Raw genomic sequence first — 22,282 nt, 5'->3', positions numbered from 1 at the left:
TGCACATAGCCAGACTGCTTTTTTTCTTTTGCGTTGGAGTAGGAAAAAAACCCAATACAAAAGAGAAAAAAAGTAGCCACAAAAGACTAATTAAATCCCTAATTCATGGGTCATGGTTATAGACTGATCATGAAGTTTAGGGATTTAATGTCCAATAGTATATCTGCAAGTATAGGCAATCTTCTTCAGGCTTGTTTCACTATTTTTGAGCTATTGCCTTGTTTCACTAGTTTGTCTTTCTTTGATCCCTAATCCAACTTAAAATTCCTTCTTCTATTTGTTTTTATATGTGTCATGTGTATATAGCTATTTTTGCAGTGTTGCACACTTGACATTTCAACAGTTCAACTTTACCCTGTATATTTTGTCTGATGATGGCCACTAGCACAGGATTCCTGTGGACCCTCAGATTATCTATATAATAATGCTTTACTTTTACTTGTACTATAGTAATGTATGCTATATAATGATAATAAAATAAATCGCAGTCAAAACAACATCAAAACTTAAACAAGCAATAGTTGGGGAAACTTTGTGGCCACATGTGGGTTATGGTGTGTTTATATAATTGCTGGGTTTACCATTGTCATGATGATATAACAACAAAGGGGATTATTTTGGGATTTTGTTTTATTGTTATGAATAATAGGCAATAAAAGCTGACATTGCATTGTCTTTATTATTAACCACTATGATGCAGAACTACACTCATGCATCTCAGTACAACCAACAACTAGCTACCAGGATACTAATGAAAAGCATGCACAGAAGTCAAATTAGTGAAAGGAAATTTCAGGTGGTATATACATATACGTAATCACACATTAATGACATTAAGAAGGAAACTGCTTGGGAGATAGGGTAACACAATTTACATAACGATGCATGAGTGTTTAATTATTAATAACATGAATGCACCTTATACATGTACAATGCCATATAGACAGGTGCTGCTCAGTTGTGTTCCATGATACATGTCATGACCACATATACAATTATGAATTAATATACGTACACAAGAGTTCACATTATGAACTCTTGACATATGTTATACTAACTGTGTAATCATTCATAATACCCCCATACAAATATTATGAACTCTTTGTGTGATTAATTAAGGTTAGTTTCTATGCATGGGACTTTGAACTAAAATGGTTATTTTCAGTTAGATAGTCAACAATCTCTCCTTCCAGGATTGATAGCTGTACCAGCATCTAGGTAGGAAAAGTTATAAACACTAGTAGAGTCAACTAAGATGTTTCAGAAATCTTTTACATAGTTCTTCACCAAGAACTCTCACTTTATTTTAATTCAAGGAGTCCCTGCATGGTTGCATGCATAACCATACTAGCAGTGTATAGCTCCATGCATTTAATTCTGCATACATAACATGTATTCTAGGTACAACTTTGCACACATACACATTGTATACTTTTTAAAATTAATGGGTGACAATTGCATGGCTAAGTGGTTTGATGGTAAGGATGTCATGTGTTTGCAAATACATTAAATGTCATGAAATTAGCTATCAACAACAGTTTTAATTGATTAAATGGCATCACGAGCAACAGCACCAATAATTAAACATCACTGAAGCCATTTCATACGAGCCATTTTTCTATCTTGTTATAGTTATGTACTTGTCAATTTCCTTCTGATAGTCCTTATCGTGTGGTGATTCAGAGATCCTGACCAGAAGACAGACAGATAGAGCTATAGCCAACTTACATACATGGATATGTTATTCTATACATATGTGTATGCATGACATATCAACCATAAGTGTAGTAAGAGTCAGAACAACATTGTTCATGGCTATATCTTTACGTCTGGTGATCAGTAAGCATACTTTAATGATGTAAGCAACCACACTATGATTACATGTAGGGACACTCCCTACGTACTATACCATTGTAAAAGCAACACTGCTCACAGTTTACAGAGTTTATGTACTATTGATAATGCTTCTCAATATAGCAAATAATCTGCTGCTGGTCTTGGGCTCCTAACATTCATAGCTATGCAATAAAGCCATCCATGCATATAACACATAAATATTAGTGTGTCATGCAGATGAACTGTATATGCTGCAGATATGTATGTACATACTGTAATTGTGTATGGGTTTTACAGTTTTACTGTATGCATTACTGTTTATTGTAGCTTCATTAAGGAGAAATGTCAAGTATTCAAGGTGTTCTACCTTAATTTATGATTGAAATACTACCAATGAGTGATAGTTGTTTCACAACAGCATTGTGTTCACAAGATTTACTTCCTGGATACTTAAAGGATCAGATGAAGTCTCTATCTACACATTCAAGGAAAGCCGAACATATCCTGGACAGTGTGATCAAACCAACTGTCACACTGTGTGACATTTCTGGCTTCATGAAGCTCTTTGTAGTGAGGTGGATTAACAACCGAAAAATACATAACAATTGTGCATTTAGTGATAAAAGTACCAAATTTGGCACATAGGTAGAGGATTACTTTAAAAACAAATCAGGATATTTGGCCAGTGCAGACCACGCCCCCTTTGATAGGTTCTACCCACTAAACCGCACAAACAAAATATCAATGTTTAATTATACAATAAACAAAAAATGAAAAGCTGAACATTAACTCTCTACCATAATTATTATAACAGAATTACACTAGTTTCATCTATTTGGTATAGCAGACATAGCCAAAATGCACTCTGTGTGTAGTATTTCTGCTGAGAACACTGTTGTGACAGTATAACTATGAACGACTACATTATTAGATTCTCATCAGTTGTGAACTCATTTGATGTTATGCAATCATGTAGCTATAGATGCTCTTATAGACTTTAATTCATTGAAGAAGTGGTAAAGGTAGGAAACATACTGTACATGCTAAGAAATATATGACCAGATTTTCAAAAAGGTATCTTTTTCATGCACAAAATTTGACCCATTTTTTGAACTATGAAGCCTCATAACATTTCTATATTATTGCGTATAATTGCCCATGAGTGCAGTTAAAGTATCTGGCTACAGTTTGAAACTAAGAGTATAATCAGTATAAGGAGTCATTTTGTTTGCTGGCATGTTAAATGTGTGAAAAGGTACCTTTTTTTTGCAAATCCAGTCGCGTATCTATTCAATCATCCCCATACAACATTCTGTATTATTTACATGTATTGCAAGTACATATAGTCAAGATAAACATTGCTGTAGTGGGTGAAATCCATTGCATGTATATGTATATACATTAATTTTAGTGAAACACATAGCTATCTGGTTTATAAGGCCATTGGAGGCCCCATCCACTTAAGATATACCACTAAAACCATGAAAAAGCAATCATTAGAGTAATACTATAAGTATTATGAACCTTGTTTTATTCCATACTGTATATGAATTCAAATTATTTTATAGTTTGTAATTACCTATGTACATAGACTCTGTGGTCAATACGTGGCCAACTCAGTGTAACTAGCTCACAAATATTTAACTAGGTATATACACACTTGGCTATTACATTATCTTCAGGCTTCAAAGTTTGCAATCAAACACAATGTTGTGAATTCAAGTTTATCCTTCTTGTACATAGCAGACTTATATAGAAAATATAGACAAAGCCTGACAAAAAACATTTTCACAAAGAGACCTATCAAGGCCACTCTAGAACAACAGAGAGAACAAGGGAGGCCATGTATGGAGGCGGTCACTGTTAGCAGTTCTTGAACCACCAACTGGGGCTGGATATGGACAGAAGCTGACCTGTATGAACCATAGTCTGCACATTTACTGGTATTGTCATACAGTAGGGTGACAAACCTCTGAATATTGTGTGTAACATGTTCCAGTGGTTCATTTGGCATACAATACAATATTAACAGTGCAGTTGTGAGTTCTGGCAGTGCATTTTCAGGTATTCCATGTTTTCTTCTTACTATGTTCAACAAAGCTTGAAACAATCCGAAACATCACAGCCTGAATTTAGTATGTATAGCTGCACAATGGATGATGCTACAGCATTTGTGTCTTCACATTAGTCCTTAAGATTGAGCTTTCAAGTACAGTGTATCATGTTTACTAAGCCCATAACCAGGATTCTTAGCAGGACCCTTTTCTGTTCAGTGTATAGTGCATGTTTCTGAAACACATTTTGCATGGAAAGCATGCAAAAGCTAATGAGTGTGGGGAAATGCTCTATAGAAAAATTGTTGCACTTAAATGACTAAATATTTTAATTCAGCAATTTTAGTTGAATTGTTAATTAAAGTTGAGAATTACTGACTGTAATATCGAATATTTGATTGCTCTGTTATAGTACCTCAGTTTTGAGTGTAATGTACCAGTAAATTTTAACAGAGGGTGGTTTGTCCAAATCCCCTCTAAATATTGGCCTGTAGCAGTGAAGATCAACTCACTGGAAAATCCTGAAAAAGGTTTACCTTTCCCAAGCGTATGCATTTGACCAGTTATGAACAATCTTTAAGTGCTTGTGCAAGGTGGATGACATTATTGTCACTATTCAACTCACAGGCTTTGGTGTGGGCCTTTTTCAGGGCCAATATGCCATTAAAATATCTCTCCTGTCTCCTGAGCTCTTACATCAGTAAACAGATCTGAAGACACTATAGCTACTGTGGCAGTGAATAAGGGACCAAAATATTAATAAATTTTACTTGGTCAGAACTGTTTCCTTGTATGTATTATGTTCACCAGATATACCTCTTTTACATCAAACGTAGTTAGCTACCAATACAAACAATGATGTCATCCACCATGCATGTGCAGTCAAAATTGATCATAATTGACCTATATTTTGGAAAGCTACAGTAAATCTTTTTCAGGAGTTTCCAGCGAGTTGTCAGAAGGAATCTGTTCTCCTCCCTCTAGTCTTAGTTAGTAAGCATTATACTTGAAGGTCCCAATCTTGAAGATGCATGTTAAGACACAAACCCTGCAGCAGTATCCATTGTCCAGTTATTCAAATTCAGGCTGTGCCAGGTTTTTTTGAGTGTGGTTAGCATGAAATTCACTGTCAGAGCTCACAACTGCACTGTTACTATTGTATCATACACCAAATGATCCAATGGAAAATGGTATACATGTATTCAGAGGTTTGTCATCCTACTGTATAACAGGACTAGTAAATGTGGAGACATTGAGAAAGCCTGATGAAAAATTAACTGCATATCTCACCAAGCAAGACGGCTGCTCTAGAACAAAAGAGAGAGCTACTTGTCAGGGAGGCCATGTGTATATGGGACAGTTGCTGTTAGAGGGACTTTTGCATGGTAGTGAAACAGGTATGGTATTAGCATATAAACCACAGAATCCATGCGAGTAATTGTAAACTATAGAATTCATGTATGTAATAAGACAATTAGCTAGGTTCACCATATTTTTTCATGGTTTTAGCGGTATTTCTAAAAATGGGTGGGGCTTCCAATGCCCTTATTAACCAGATAGCTATGTTTATCACTAAATGTACTGCATATAGCTATACATATACATACACACAATGGTTTTCTTAGAGTCTAACGCACTACTGCAAAGTATATGTACAGCACAAATACATGCATGACGTTATGTTATGGTTGAATAAATATTTCCTAGTATGTACAGTATGTTTTCCTACCTTTAGCTCTTCCTAAATGGATTAAAGCATCACATGATTCATTAAATGAGTTCACAACAGATGATAGTCTAATAATGCAGTCACTCATAGTTATAGTGTTAATAGCTACCTGAGTTTTGTTTCTGATGTTTCACAATAAATTGTGAATTTTATCTATACATACCATGCCACTAGCAAGTCTGTAGACAGCAGCTTCTTATCACCAGCGTAAATGTCAGAAATGCTCTGAGACATTTCAACCCTTGAATTTCTCCTAAGTTCAGTTGATGTATTTATCATTATAGAGTCAGTATTTACAATGTACTGGGGTTCAAACCCAGTATTCAATTCATGGTTCCTATCAGCTTATAGTATGTACATGTGATATGCATACAATGAACACCAGTGAGTGTACTACATCTCTCATTCTATATAGATGAATACATGATTCACTCAGTATTAAAGGAAACTATAGATAAAACTTTGAGCGTTAATTGGATGGCTGCAGTTTTGAGGCTGCCCAGGTCCAATCGTGGATTTTTTTCTCTTATCTCCACCTTTTTAAACATACTTAATGTAACAACTTTAAACAGGCTGTAGGACCAGGTGTCCTACAGACTTTCAGCACTTGTGCTGTAAAGCATTAATAAATAAATAAACTGTCAGCATAAACTAAACAGTTCTAATTAGTTTACTGGAAAAACAATAATCTGTTACAAGACAGCTATACTGGCTGTGGTAGATATAGAGCACAGCCAATGGCTGATGAAGATTCCCAACAAGACTGTAACTTGACAGGGATGGATATAGGAGATGCTGAAGCAAATTCTACACACTTATTAGGTATTTAGCTACAGAGATATTAGGTGCAATTAAAGCAAAGGGATTGACCAGATTTTATTTGTAACACTAAGCTTTAATACTCTAATAGAGCAGTCAGTTACAGAACATTTAGGTAGGTAACAACAATGGGACGTGTTTGTCTGTTTTGACTACATAATATTTGTCGATAATTTCACCTGCTATATACAAAAATGTATGATGTAGCTATAGGCTGAAATACTTTCATTTACAGTTACAACAGTGAAATTTAAGGAAACCTACAATGTTTTAACATCTGGAAAGGCTGGATATCTCAGAATTTCTACCTTACACATCTAAAACTGCCTTTAAACAATGAGTGTGGGAAAATTGCAATGATGGCAAGCATAAGTGAGCTCTTTACGATGATGATCACTAGATGAGATTGACAGAAATTGTGTGTTGAGAAAAGATCTAGCTAGAAAAGATCTATAAAGATCTAGCTATTAGCTGAGCTATTAGCTGAGCTATAATTATCATCAAGTCAGGTATTTTGACTCGATCACAACTGAGTGATAGCTACACCCGTACATCCAGATTGCATTGGTTGCATAAAATTAGCTACCGTACGCAAGGAAATTTTGACGTAAGAAAAATTTGACGAATTCATACTTCAGCAGATTTGACGAATAAAATGTTGACGAAAATCAAGAAATTGTAGGCAAAACCTGTACTTTTAAGGGCGCTTATAAACATTTTACGAATTTAAATTTGACTAATTAAACCGATTCGTCAAATATTTTTTACGTCAAAATTTCCTTGCGTACGGTATATGATTGCTAAAATGGCTCCTAGCTATGCATGGAACAATTTAATAATCACAGAGTTACCAACTACCATATGCGTATTTTGTACCATACGCGTATGGTAGCTACGTACATACCATATGCGTATAGGGTATACGCGTACGGTACAACCATACGCGTATGGTACGGAAAATCGTACCATCTGAGTATAGGCTATAGCTAACCTGCTTTGTATTATTATTATTATTATTTATTATTAGTGCTTTACAGTGTAGAGTAAAGTATCAATTATAGGACAATATGATGTTCGGACAGCTGCCATTCACTTCCTGGGAATCCTGCAGCTTTGGTTATTGTACCAAAAGGTAGGCTACAATAAGCAATAATTATCCTCCAATAATCAGCTTTGCATGATTAAAAGCTTAAGAGTTACAGCCAATAGTATATGCTTAGTCCGATAAAATCTATGCTCGGATAAAACTATCAGTTGTCGGACTTTGATTTTTACTACCAGTAAACAATGTCCAATTTATTTCAAATTTGTATGCAATATACCTGTACTCATTAGCTATTAATGGCCAAAAAATGGTTTCGTTATCTTTAGCATAGATGGAGTACGAGCCCCCCAAGTTTTAGCGGTATTGTCGGACGCCCTCCGCTTTAATTTAGCCATGCCCACCAACAGAGTTCATGCTTTTTGCAACAAATGCACCAGTGCTAAACCACAGAAGAAGGTAAATAAATATCTTTCAAGAGTAGAGGTGTGTTTTAAAGTTGATATTCAGGATATTTCTATTGGAACGCAGTATTTTTGGCTCCTAAATTAAGGAGATGCACGCTAGGTGGAAAAATGAAACTACGAGGCACAACTTTCTGACCAACCACATTTGTTATAGTCTTGGTGCCTCAATCGCGAATACCACCTAGAAATGAAAAGATATTCCATTTTCTACCTTCTATGGATGCACAAAGCAACATTTTCGTCCTTTTTGTTTCACCCATATAAGGTAGACAAAGAAAAGCCTTTCAATTTTCGTGACAGTATTTGTGATAGGACACCAAGACTAGCATATGTAGGTGGTCAGAAGGTGGTTTTGCATAACTTCATTTTTCCACCTCGCGCGCATCTCCTTCATTTAGGAGTCAAAAATACTGCGTTCCAATGGAAATATCCTGAATATCAACTTTAAAACACACCTCTACTCTTGAGAGATGTTTATTTACCTTCTTCTGTGGTTTAGCACTGGTGCATTTGTTGCAAAAGCATACAAACTCTGTTGGTGGGCATGGCTACATTAAAGCGGAGGGCGTCCGACAATACCGCTAAAAATTGGGGGGCTCGTACTCCATCTATGCTAAAGATAACGAAACCATTTTTTGGCCATTAATAGCTAATGAGTACAGGTATATTGCATACAAATTTGAAATAAATTGGACATTGTTTACTGGTAGTAAAAATCAAAGTCCGACAACTGATAGTTTTATCCGAGCATAGATTTTATCGGACTAAGCATACTATTGGCTGTAACTCTTAAGCTTTTAATCACACAAAGCTGATTGTTGGAGGATAATTATTGCTTATTGTAGCCTACCTTTTGGTACAATAACCTAAGCTGCAGGATTTCCAGGAAGTGGGTGACAGCTGTCCGAACATCATATTGTCCGATAATTGATACTTTACTCTATATAATATCAAGCAGAAGGTTTTTACACTGTCGTACCTATTGACTATGCCGGATGGCACTCTGCTTTCATTTCTTTTTGGGGAAGAGGGAGTGGGAAGGGGCCCGGCTAGTCTCTTAGCAGTTTCTGTAATTCAGTCAAGATCGAGCTAGCTAGGTATATACCTCTATAGAGCAATCATATTTTGGTCTGATTAGCTATTCTATTCTCTAGAGCTGAGATGTATTTTGCTTTACTGTAATTAAGATATAATTTGCTTTACTGCATGATGCAAACCTACACTGTTAAAACTGAGGTGGTCATAGCACACTTAACCAGCAGCACACCCTTTGGGTGCAGGCACACTTTCAGGATATAGTGTGTGAAGCACACAAGACAAGCAGTGTGACTGTATATTGGTGTACATGGCATCCTTTATCATTTAGAGGTAGTAGGATGTATAGAAAAGCATCAATTTTTATGTGCTATAAATAGACTTATTTTGTGCTAAGCCATTACACAGACACACTACAATAAAATGTGTATTCGTGCATAATTATGTGGTATGCCCTAAATGTGCTGTACATAGCATGTACTCTTGTGGTGTATGTGATATGTAGGAGATGATTGTCCACATTTGTCCATTAGTTAGTAAATATGAACCCATTTGTCCATTAGTTAGCTAATGTGAACCATCATCTCCTACACATCACATACTTCGCTGAAGTATGTGTATGTGTGTGCGTGATTTGCACAAAAACACATTTATTGTAGTGACAGTTCAAGTCGATGAACAAAGCCAGTATATTTGTATCAATAAAGTAACCAATTTGCATCAACCAAGAGTAAAACTCTTGATGCATTAACTCATAGAATTTCCATTAGATTAATCCAGTGAACAGAAAAGATAATCAGTGGGGGCCCATACATATCTTAAGGTAGCTTCAGCTGAGTGAAATTAAACCCACAATCAAACTCCAGGCTTGGTGATATAGGTTTATTATACATTTTGAAACAATGTTTCGGATTGGAAAGCAGTAAGTTGCTGACTGACTATAGTGTTGTGTACTGTTTGTAGATTGTTGACATTCCAGGAATGTTACACCAATTGTGAAACTGCAGATGATGTAATATTTCACAATAATACTATGATGAGTGGTTGACTTTGATAATAAAGCTGTCACATTCTACCCTTCCACTCCTGAATGCACAAGTGCTTTTTTTCTCCACAGTGGAAATGCTATATACAGGGCCGCCCACAGGGGGGGGGGCAACTGGGGCATTTTGCCCCAGGCCCCAGCCTGACAGGGGCCCCAGGAGGCCCCCTGAATATCTGTTTAAAAGATCGATATACTCTAATAGAGCAGTCAGATCTAAATACTCTAATAGAGCAGTCACAGTATTCTTCAGAGGAGCAGTGTAGCAAGCTTATAGATAAGGAGATATGGTTGGTGATGGGTAGTTATTGTCATTGCCAGCAGATTGTGACCTTTTTTTTTTTTTTTTTTTTTTTGGTCTTCAACTTACAGCTTGGGTGAAGGGCCCCACTTTAACTCTTTGCCCTGGGCCCCTTAATTTCTCTGGGCGGCCCTGGCTATATATTACTTTGAAAGTACACAAGCTGGTATACTATAGTAATGTATGTTCTTTAGAATAGTCAAGTTAATTATCTAGCTGTTGCATAGCAACCATATACACTGAAAACGTATTGTAAATTTTAATTTTTATTTCTTCTTCCACGCAGTACTTTGTGGCTGCAATTGCTACACATATATTACTTCCTATTGGATTCATGATCCATTGTTTAATTGATATAATGAAAATTCAAAAATCAGGCCATTATTACATAATGCTACTCCTCCTTCATACCTGTAATAGAGTTTATGATGTAATGTAATGATGTGACATGATGTAATAATTCATTATGCATATACTTGTAATATTAATATTGTGTGCAGTAGTTGTAAGAGTTATAGCTGTTATTGTGTGCTTTCAATTATTGATGAATAATATTATATACAGTGGTCTGTTCTGCTTATAAAAGATTTGCCCAAGAGCCTACACTTCCCTACAATTATAGAACAATACCCACACATATGTGATAGCAGCCATATTAATTAATTTGCATCCATTGGAAAATATAGCCAATTTTTTACAGTCACAGATATATGTATATTATTTCATTAAATATTTTATTCTATTGTTGTTACATAATCTATTGTTTAGCTTTAATTTGTTAGTACACTATACCTTAATGGATATTTATGCCTGATGGCACGCACTAAAGGAGTGTTGAGCAGACAATTTTAATCAGATGAGCTCGAGAAGTACAATGTAATGATTGCTCAAACAGAGGAAGATCTGGAGAATTCTGATACAATAACATCGAGGGAGGTAGCAAAGAGATTTTACTGTAGAGAAAGCAATATTCCAGTTTGTAAATTAATGTAAATCTAGCTGTAGCGTAGCATTATTAGCATAATTAATTGCATGTGCAACAAATTCTTTTTAAACTGAATCTTTGCTATTGAATGAGGCATGCACATTGCCTACTGAGGAAAACATAACATGGCAGAGATTTTATGGTGAGTTTATGAGTTCTAATGAATATTTCAGTAACGAATGTATGTATATATATATTATCTGGCATTGTTTAATTGTTAAGTGTGTTGTAACCACTCACTACTTACTGTGGATGGGACAATGTGTTTAGCTACACTATCTGAATGTATAGCTATACTCTTTAAAGTTAACAACATCCACGTTAATTTGTGCTGTAGGTCCAGTATGATGAATGTGAGTGGTGGTGCTACATACAGTATGTACAAACAAGAAAAGTACGCAAACATAAATTGGATCCTCAAAAGAAGAAGAGTGTATATAATAGATAAAGATGCAAAGACAGTGAGGGGCCATGTTGCACAACTGATAACACTTACAAAGTTCATTTGTCAAGTTGTTAGCTTTGCACAAGCAGTGCAAAGCTAGAAATGTTTGTAAAGATAGCCCATTGTAGCTAGGTGATGGCAAGGCTAGAAGAAACTGAGAAAAGGCATAATACGCATATGGTACATACCATACGCGTATACCTATACCGTACGCGTATGGTACATACCATACGCGTACGGTACAAAATACGCATATGGTATAGAACAGAGCAATGACTAAAACAGTGATTTAGATGTACCCACACTACTATTACTGTTGAATTGTCATGATTAGGATGTCAGACTGAAAGGGGGCGCTTATAATTTCTAATCGATAAGCGCCACTCCGAAGGGAAAAGGCCCAGGAGGAGGCAGTCTGGCCCCGGGCTGGTCACACGAGACTACTGTGCTCTGGTGACAAGCAGGTACCTAATGGGCCACGTTTACCGTGATAGTCTAGAAGAACAGATACACCTACTCGAACAACTAGGAGATTTTCACTTGAAATCGCATCCAGTGAATCAAGTTCACTGAGCCGGTAAACTTTTTAAAAAAAGTGATCTCAGTGACCTATGTACGCGTATGTATATATAACCTATACAGTGTCCAGCACTGAAAGTATGATCTCGAGGTACGTAGTTACGTATCTACAGATCGAGCTACAGATACATATTTAAGCAGGGGAAAAGCAAAAAATAACTCAGTCATATGATGAAGAATAGCCGCTATGAAAACTTATCTCAGTAACTACAGTCATAAGAAACACAACTTACAGCTAAGTATTATAGCTGCTTTCTAAAGGCTGTGCAGTTGGAACATTGCTATAGCTAGCTAGCGTCTATTGTAGCCAGCTGGATTAAGGGGGGTGGGGGGGTGTCACTACAGTAGACACCTGTACTACGATCTGTAACCGCAGTCAAAGATTGATTTTCGATTTTGACCGTTGACTTTCAAATGGTTTCATTTATTTTCACTATAGTTTCGTGCACTACTTATTTGACCGTGCTTGGAAAATAGTTTGACCGTTGTTCTTTGTAAAAATCAGCCTTGTTCATTGACATTTAGTTTTGGCTGCGGTTGCATACCGTAGTACAGTGCATATTGGAGTGACAACCCCTTGTGGATCATTAGTCATGATCATACATGCAGCATTAATGATCAACTAGCTACATTAAACCAGAAGGGTACCTTGATGGTGTTACACTGTGATACAAGAGGGATATAAGATGGTATTTCCAGTGGCTTATTGAATACAAAAAAGCTTGGTATAACCTGCATTATACTAACAATCTCATGTAAGACTTCAGTTAATGTGTTAAATATACTGAAACCATATATGCGATGGTATAGTGTGGGCATTATATTAGATATAAGCTATTTTAGGTAATGTGGTAAATAAACTGAAACCATATATGCAATAGTATAGTATGGATTATACTAAAGTATAAAATGAGTATAATACAGGATTTATATTAAAGCTTATTTGTATTCAATAAGCCACTGGAAATACCATATTATATCCCACTTTTTGCACAGTGATAGGTAGCAGTTTTATTATATGAGCAAACTTTTAAATTGTTTATAGGCTTATAGCTATTTATATGTATGAGACAACTTTAATATGGAATTTTAAAGACATAAGCACAGATACTTATATTATTATGGTACATTATGTCTATTGCAAAGAGCGTGCAGCTTAATTATGTTAATATTTTAATTGCGGCAATAAGGGTTTATACAAAAAGGCAAACATAATCTGACTGATCAATCATGAATTTGCTGCTGTGATTGATACTATATCAATTGCCTTCAAATGATTCTGCACCAATTAAAGTTATTTTTGCTTAATATACATATTCGAGTGCTATAAAATAATCTTACCAACTTGTTGCTTTGTCTAGCCAAGCTGCAATCCACCTTAGTAGAACTATATGCATGATGAAAACTGTAGTGTTTAGAACATGTCAAAATGTTGTGCTACAATGCATGGCCCACCCACAGTGTTACTTGACATGTATAACATCTAATGGCATATAGAGCTGAAGGTGGTGTAACCAGAAATGATGATCTAATCCAAAACAGCCAAGCTGTAAAAAAGTGTGCGGCCCTCAGAAAGGCTATTGTGAAAAAAGATGTGAAATCCAAGGTGGCGGCCAAGAAATGGCTGTGATGGTAGGTTAATGGTAAAAATTTTAATAACAACAATTCAGGTGAATTTTTGTGCCACTTCACAAAATTTACCTGAATTGTCATTATTAAAATTTTTACCATTAACCTACCATCACAGCCATTTCTTGGCCGCCACCTTGGATTTCACATCTTTTTTCACAATAGCCTTTCTGAGGGCCGCACACTTTTTACAGCTTGGCTGTTTTGGATTAGATTTCATTTCTTTTTGTATTTGTATACCCCCAAAGCCGGCCCATAGGCCAGCTTTGGGACTTTTTTAACCTATGTTTTTTTTTCTTTACCACAGGAAGAAGAAAAGATGAAGTAGATGTACTTTAAATATTTTATCAGTAAATGTACAAATTATATATATATATAATACATATGTGACCGGATTTGCGAAAAGGGGCCTTCCACACACATCCAATTTGCCAACTTTGACAATTGATAACTTCAGATTGGAAAGAGCTATTGCCTTGAAATTTGGGCAGTGGTGATTTCTTTGCAGCTGAATTCTCTACAAGGTAATTTCTTCTAGCTGATCTCTCTACAGGGAGATTTGTTTGTAGCTGAACTATCTACAAGGTAACTTCTTCTAGCTGATCTCTCTACAGGGTGATTTGTTCGTAGCTGAATTCTGTACAGGTGATTTGTTTGCAGCTGAGCCCTTTACAAAATGGTTTCTTTGTAGCTGAACTCTCTACAAAGTAACTTCTTCTAACTGATCTTTCTACAGGGTGATTTGTTTGTAGCTGAACTATCTACAAGGTAATTTCTTCTAGCTGATCTCTCTACAGGGTGATTTGTTTGTAGCTGAATTCTGTACAGGTGATTTGTTTGCAGCTGAGCTCTTTAAAGAATGGTTTCTTTGTAGCTGAACTCTCTACAAGATAACTTTTCTAGCTGATGTCTCTACAAGGTGACTAGTTTGTAGCTGAACTCTCTACATGGTGGTTTCTTTGTAACTGAACTTTCTACAAGGTGACTTCTTCTAGCTGATCTTTCAATAGGGTGATTTGTTTGTAGCTTCACTCTCTACAAGGTAACTTCTTCTAACTGATCTCTCTGCAGGGAGATTTGTTTGTAGCTGAACTCTCTACAGGTGATTTGTTTGAAGCTGAACTTTCTAAATGATGGTTTCTTTGTAGCTGAACTCTCTACAAGTTAACTTCTTCTAGCTGATCTCTCTACAGGGTGATTTGTTTGTAGCTGAATTCTGTACAGATGATTTGTTTGCAGTTGAGCTCTTTACAGAATGGTTTCTTTGTAGCTGAACTCTCTAAAAGGTAACTTCTTCTAACTGATCTTTCTACAGGGCAATTTGTCTGTGGCTGAATTTTCTACAGGGTGATTTCTTTGCAGCTGAACTCTCTACTTGGTGGTTTCTTTGTAGCTGAACTATGTACAAGGTAATTTCTTCTAGCTGACCTCTCTACAGGGTGATTTGTTTGTAACTGAATTCTGTACAGGTGATTTGTTTGCAGCTGAGCTCTAAACAGAATGGTTTCTTTGTAGCTGAACTCTCTACAAGGTAACTTTTCTAGCTGATGTCTCTACAAGGTGACTAGTTTGTAGCTGAACTCTCTACATGGTGGTTTCTTTGTAACTGAACTTTCTACAAGGTGACTTCTTCTAGCTGATCTTTCTACAGGGTGATATGTTTGTAGCTGAACTCTCTACAAGGTAACTTCTTCTAGCTGATCTCTCTACAGGGCAATTTGTTTGTAGCTGAACTCTCTACAGGTGATTTGTTTGAAGCTGAACTCTCTAAATGATGGTTTCTTTGTAGCTGAACTCTCTACAAGTTAACTTCTTCTAGCTGATCTCTCTACAGGGTGATTTATTTGTAGCTGAATTCTGTATAGGTGATTTGTTTGCAGCTGAGCTCTTTAAATAATGGTTTCTTTGTAGCTGAACTATCTACAAGATAATTTCTTCTAGCTAATCTCTCTACATGGTGATTTGTTTGTAGCTGAATTCTGTATAGGTGATTTGTTTGCAGCTGAGTTCTTTAAATAATGGTTTCTTTGTAGCTGAACTCTCTCAAGGTAACTTCTTCTTGCTGATGTCTTTACAGGGTCACTAGTTTGTAGCTGAATTCTCTACATGGTGGTTTCTTTGTAACTTAACTCTCTACAAGGTAACTTTTTCTAGCTCATCTTTCTACAGGGTGATTTATTTGTATCTGAATTCTGTACAGGTGATTTGTTTGCAGCTGAGCTCTTTAAAGAATGGTTTCTTTGTAGCTGAACTCTCTACAAGGTAACTTCTTCTAGCTGATGTCTCTACAAGGTCACTAGTTTGTAGCTGAGCTCTCTACATGGTGGTTTCTTTGTAACTGAACTCTCTACAAGGTGACCTCTTCTAGCTGATCTTTCTACAGGGTGATTTGTTTGAAGCTGAACTCTCTACAAGGTAACTTCTTCTAGCTGTTCTCTCTACAGGGAGATTTGTTTGTAGCTGAACTCTCTACATGATGGTTTCTTTGTAGCTGAACTCTCTACAAGGTAACTTCTTCTAGCTTAATCTCTCTACAGGGAACTTTGTTTGTAGCTGAACTCTCTACATGATGGTTTCTTTGTAGCTGAACTCTCTGCAAGGTAACTTCTTCTATTGATCTCTTCACAGGGCGATTTGTTTGTAGCTGAACTCTCTACATGGTGGTTTCTTTGTAGCTGAACTCTACAAGGTGATTTTTTCTAGCTGAACTATCTCTTTCCATAGTTGTATGAACTCCCTACAAGGTAACTTCTTCTAGCTGATCTCTCTACAGGGTGGCTTGTGTGTAGCTGATCTCTATACAGGTTTCTTGTTTCTAGCTGATCTCTTGAATTCTCTTCAGGGTGACTGCTCTATTAGGATGACTGCTCTATTAGAGTATCTCGATCTCGCACTTGCTGCACCAAGTTGGATTTCGTGTTATAACTCCGTGGCTTTAAGTCTGATTCTTCTACACCATTGATGAGCCTTTCTAAGATGATTACTCCATCTGTATAACGATTTTCAAAGCATTACCCCAAGCGGTTTATCTGGTAGGCGTGGCAAGCAGTCGTTTTTTTATTAGCTAATCTCGATTGCGTAATTGTTACACACTGTTGGTTTTTTCGTTGTATCTTCCTGTTTTTTTTAACCCGATTTCTTTCAAACCACAAAAGGTTTGAGGTTCAATAGTTAACCTATTCACCCACCGATTTTCAGCTTCTTCCCATACGCGGTTTACCCTGTAAGCGTGACAACATATTGGTGTTATTTTTCGTGAATAATCGCTCATAACTCTTTGCCTGTTTATTGTATTCCAGCCAAAGTTGGTACCGAGATGCGCCTTTATATCCCCCTTCTGTGTGCCAAATTTCAAGGCAATCGGATATGGCGTTCGAGTTTTATAGCAGTTTTTGTAAGTGTGCGACAAGAAAAAGAAAAATAAGAAGAAAAAAAAAACGAAGAAACTGAGCCAATTGTTGAAGTCGCATATCTCGGGAACGCGCAAAGCGATTTCGCTCAAATTTGGAATGTAGAGTGCTGCAGTTGGGGGGCATGTCCACAGCAAAACTCGTCTTGTTTCATCAAGGAAGCACAGAGCTACGGAGGTGCGAAAATTGCGTTTTCTTTCTTCCTGTCAATATACTCACGGGTGTTACGCGCCGGCTTCTTGGGCCGCACGACACACTACCGTGTGTCTTGATCTATAGTTATGGCCTACTGATTGTATTTGTCATTTTCATATACTGTATAGTTCTATTATTTGCAACTGTAAGTTATAGTCTGTTTTTGTTTCATTTTTGCTGTTTATTGCAAGCCTATACACTGTTTGCCATATCCTTAGCCAAACTTTGGGGTACAGAATTAGTAGTAGAACAATACCAGCTTTAAGCAAATCTGATCAGTATATAGATATAATGTATAAAGTATTTATAAATGTGAATATCCTCACAGGCAATAGATGTGATGGCACTCTTAACTTGGAATAACATCAGACAGTCTGATCAAAGTATGTATATTCATGTGTTACATTATATAGTTATACAATGGCCACGAGTGCTCTGCCTGATATAAACGCACGAGCTTGAGGGCCGTCAGACCCGAAGGCAAGTGCATTTATACAGGCAGAGCACGAGTGCACGTTGTATAACTGTTGTGTACCACTCACCTAATAGGTGGGGAGAGTCTCACAAGACAGCTGTAACATTAATAAAGGCCAGGTTTCTAACATCGATTGTGGGTAACCAAGCCAGACGTTGCGATGACGTTCCCGCAGCCACCTGAGATATTGAAAGCTAGTACACTATGGGTTATATCACTAACCTGCATTCGCTGTTCGACTCTCATCATGTAGTGCTCAGCATGCCATATAGACTAAGCACCAGACTAATCGCCATAGTGATTCTCTTGAGCGAAAAAAAGCAGCTAAATAGACGGTTTAAGTAAACAAAACCTAACTATTAAACGATACTAGTCTAATCCTTACTATTCACACTGGCTAAACTCGAATCTGGTGGCATGACAAAACTGGTTACCACAATCGAACGTAAAGGTTAGTATTATTTAGAATATATTTGTTTTATTGAGTCATTGTCGAAGTGGACTACAGTTAAATCTGGGCTAAGTTGGCACCAGACTAGTAAGGTGTATAAGTACGTTTATATAAATGTAGACTAGAGTTGTTGCCACCCGCGTTGGCTTTTTCGATCACCATTGGCTGCTTGTAAACATTATACGTATTGGTGACGTTATGGCCCACAATCGACCTTTACATGTCAGGCTATAAAAGAATCCGAGTGATCTGTGAAGTGTCTTTCCACCTATTAGGTGAGGTGTCATAGTGGTCTTGGCCACTGGCACTTGTGCTATGCTGCAACCGCAGCCAGTGCAATATCTGTATATTGCACTGCAGTAGGTGCATTATAACTTATAATGCACCTACCGTGCATTATAACTTATAATGCACTTGTTGTGGTCTACAAAACCGCAACCAGTGCGTTATAAGTTATAATGCGGTCTGCAGCAGTGCAATATACAAATTATAGCACTAGCGGTGCCTTTGAACTGCCCACGCAGAGTGGTACATAAATGATAGTATCTTACAGAAAGTAAACAAAACACAACACATGCAATGCTATGACACACTATTACATGAACTTGCATGACTTATGTACACTTTCCAAATTTGACATGTGCCTCAACCACTATTGTATTATGCTATCATAACACGTGTCATGAGGTCACCTACACCTGCAGATATACTGATAGGAATTTAATTCCTAATTCAGTGATGGGTATATAAACGTGCTAGCTAACATGAATCACCTTGAAAATGATATAGGACACAATGGCATAAAGGTATGTCCACAAAAGAAGCATGGTATGTACTGTGGTATGCCAAAAGGCAACTGTTGGGCTGAAGCGACGTCTAAACAGTGAAAAATCAAGCCCATAGCCTTTTAGCTGTCAGTATTGAGTTGTGTCTGTCTGAAGGCATCAGACTGGCAGTTACATAGTACAGTCAGTCAGTAGAAAATTCCTCTGAATAAAAACTTTTAAGATTTTGTAGAAACCTATTGGAAGCATTTTGGGTTGTACTGAAGGAGCTTGGTTATACCTAACCAATACTACCAGGACACGATAAAAGTATTGCGAGGCTAGTTTCTGGTCAATAGTTTTAGTGAAAAAGTACAAACGTTCATGATCCCTAATACACAGTACTACCACATGATACGATATTCATACTGCAGAGTATTAACTATTTAAAAAAAATACAGTCTTTTGTTTAAGTATATTTCCTCAATAACTTCATCTTTTTCACAGTTCTTGATGCTCCACCAAAATTGAAAGACTTGTATAATCAAGTCACACCTGAATATGCCGCACATTGGAGAGTCATTGGCACCTTATTAGACATTTCAAAAGGACGTCTTGATGGAATAGAAAGGAGTTTTCCGTCTAACGCTTTTTGGTGTTGTAACAAAATGTTGGAAACTTGGCTGGAAATTGATATCAGTGCAACTTGGAGAAAACTAGTTGAAGCTCTAGAGTCACCTGCTGTACAAGTGATCGCTACTGCTACCATTACTACCACTACAATTCATCCTACTCCTCTTGTCCCTTCAAGAGATGTAGAAGTTGATGGAGTCATTGCTAGTAATAGAAATAGTTTGGTGTACCTAAATGTATAATCAAAAATACCTACCAAACAACGGTTATAATATATTGCAATGTATATAATTATGGAGATGAAGTAGTTAGTGTACAGAGGGTGATATTTTGTAGCATAAATTTTTCATAGAAATAAAAGGACTGTCAATGGTAGGCTTTTAGCAGCTGTAGCTAGATTAAGATTTTTCCAGGATAGTGCAGTTTTTTTTATCAGGAGAAAAAAGTCTGTTTGAATGCTATTTAAGTCTCTATTAGCAACTTCTCAGTCCAACCCTACAAACATGATTAATCCTTAGTTTGGCTTTGAGCTATGGTGCTCACTGTGGTGTTCCACTTCACTTAGCATGTCACATTACGCACTAGGATGGCATGTTATATGGTAGCTGAATTTGTGCAGGCTGACTCTAAAGTAATGGAACTGAACCTTCACCTTGGCCTCACACAGACCAAGACACAGACTGATGGTCAGTTTATCTCTTTGTTTACTAATTATAGGCATATATGATGGCAGTCAGCTTCAGTTGATTATGTCCAGGGGACTCATTTGTCTATTCTGGGTAGGTGAAATGTGATCTGTGGTAACAACAGAGCTCAAATTGAGGGTATACACAGTATACGAAGTATACTTTGTTAGCTGCTTGGCAAGTTGCAGCTGTTTGAAAAATATAATGCTAAACTCATGAAACAGATTTTCTGGCTAGAAGCGAGACTGCTATATGTGGACAAAATACTGACTATCACAATTCAGAAGATAATCTTTCAGCCACCATGAGCCAGTGTCATGTCCAAGAATTCCAACCCTTTAATATAGCTCTACTCTATCAATGTATTGCCCCACTACCCCCCCTCAGGCATATATGGGGCTATAGTGGGGATTTGACACAGCCGAATGTCAAATGCCCCATAGTAGGGCAAACCTATCGTGTCAAATCCCCACCGTTGGCCCCAGTTGCAACGCGGGATTAACTCGGGATTTGACATAGCGAAGGAAGTTACAACAAAAAAATATTTGGGCACTTACTGAACGATCGTCAAATGCCTCATAGTGGGGCAGCAGTTTCGTGTCAATTCCCCCTGTAAAGCCCCACTTACGCCCGAGGGGGGGGGGGGGGGGGGGGTGGTGGGGCAATACATTGATAGGTGCATAATAACGATGAAATGACACCATTATTCCCGAACGGTTGTAATAGCTACTAGCTGCATGTCATATAAGGCCACAGCCAGTAACTAAAATATATATTCTTTACATAAGGCCCCTATTTGGTGATTATTAGTTTCTCATCCAGCCTTTCTAAGCATTATGATGCGGGCGGGAGGGTATTACCATTATGCCATTATTTATAATATTAACACACTGATATACAGACCTTGTCCAAATTGTCTTTCTTTCTTACTACAAACATTTCCTTCACCAGCTGATTCTACTTTTCGTGATCGCCAACTGTTTTTCGACAGTCAACTGAAAGCCTGCTTTGATGAAGTCGATAGAACACGATTGCAACTGGTACTGCAGCAATTTGCTAAGGAAAGCAACAGTTCTCCTGGCGATTTATAGCTCATTGTAGCGTTCATCAACAAAAAAAATTATATCAGTTTGGTAGACTATCACGTGTTCTTCTTAGCAAATAATGGCTTACCATGCGGTAGCTTAAGAAGGATGCGGGCGGTGGATGAGAAACTAATAATCACCAAATAGGGGCCTAAAGAACAGAAAGGAGAAGGATGCAGCTAACATATGATCAATACTTGCCATTAATTTGTGTGTTTGAAATACCTTAATTTCAGTAGCGGTACATTAAATTTAGCAATTTTAGAGTTTGGTTTTTTGCTAATTGATTACATCAATTCACGAATTAATAAAATCTATATGGTAAAGTCATCAATATACAAGATTGCTAAATTTAGTATATTGCTTGGCTTAAGGTATAGCTAGTGTGCTTTACAGTCTCATCGCTCAAACTATAATGTCCAAACAGTAACAATGAAGGGAAGGCTTGAGAGGGCAAGCATACACTCACCATGTAGTGTGTAGAGTACGCATACGTAGAATTTTCCAGCTAGGAGGATCTGGGGTGATGCTCCCTCTGGAAATTTTTGGAATATAGCTTTCACAAGATTGAATCTGGAAGCTTTTTAAACCTAATATTGTATTGTACTGATAGATTGTGG

The 22,282-nt window shown here is 37.1% G+C and overlaps 1 protein-coding gene across 1 annotated transcript; it reads left to right on the top strand.

Moving 5' to 3' along the window:
- The first annotated feature begins 17,896 nt into the window (after positions 1-17,896).
- On the top strand, positions 17,897-20,155 carry LOC136246137 (uncharacterized). Its single transcript, XM_066037596.1, has 2 exons — positions 17,897-17,951; positions 19,766-20,155. Exons 1-2 carry the CDS (start codon positions 17,909-17,911, stop codon positions 20,131-20,133), a joined length of 411 nt encoding a protein of 136 aa, XP_065893668.1. The 5' UTR covers positions 17,897-17,908; the 3' UTR covers positions 20,134-20,155.
- Positions 20,156-22,282: the final 2,127 nt, after the last annotated feature.

This window comes from Dysidea avara, chromosome 15 (assembly GCF_963678975.1).
Source record: "Dysidea avara chromosome 15, odDysAvar1.4, whole genome shotgun sequence".
In the NCBI taxonomy this organism is placed as follows: Eukaryota; Metazoa; Porifera; class Demospongiae; order Dictyoceratida; family Dysideidae; genus Dysidea; species Dysidea avara.
Note: the sequence above shows the minus strand (reverse complement) of the source record. Positions and strands in the feature narration are given on the sequence as shown.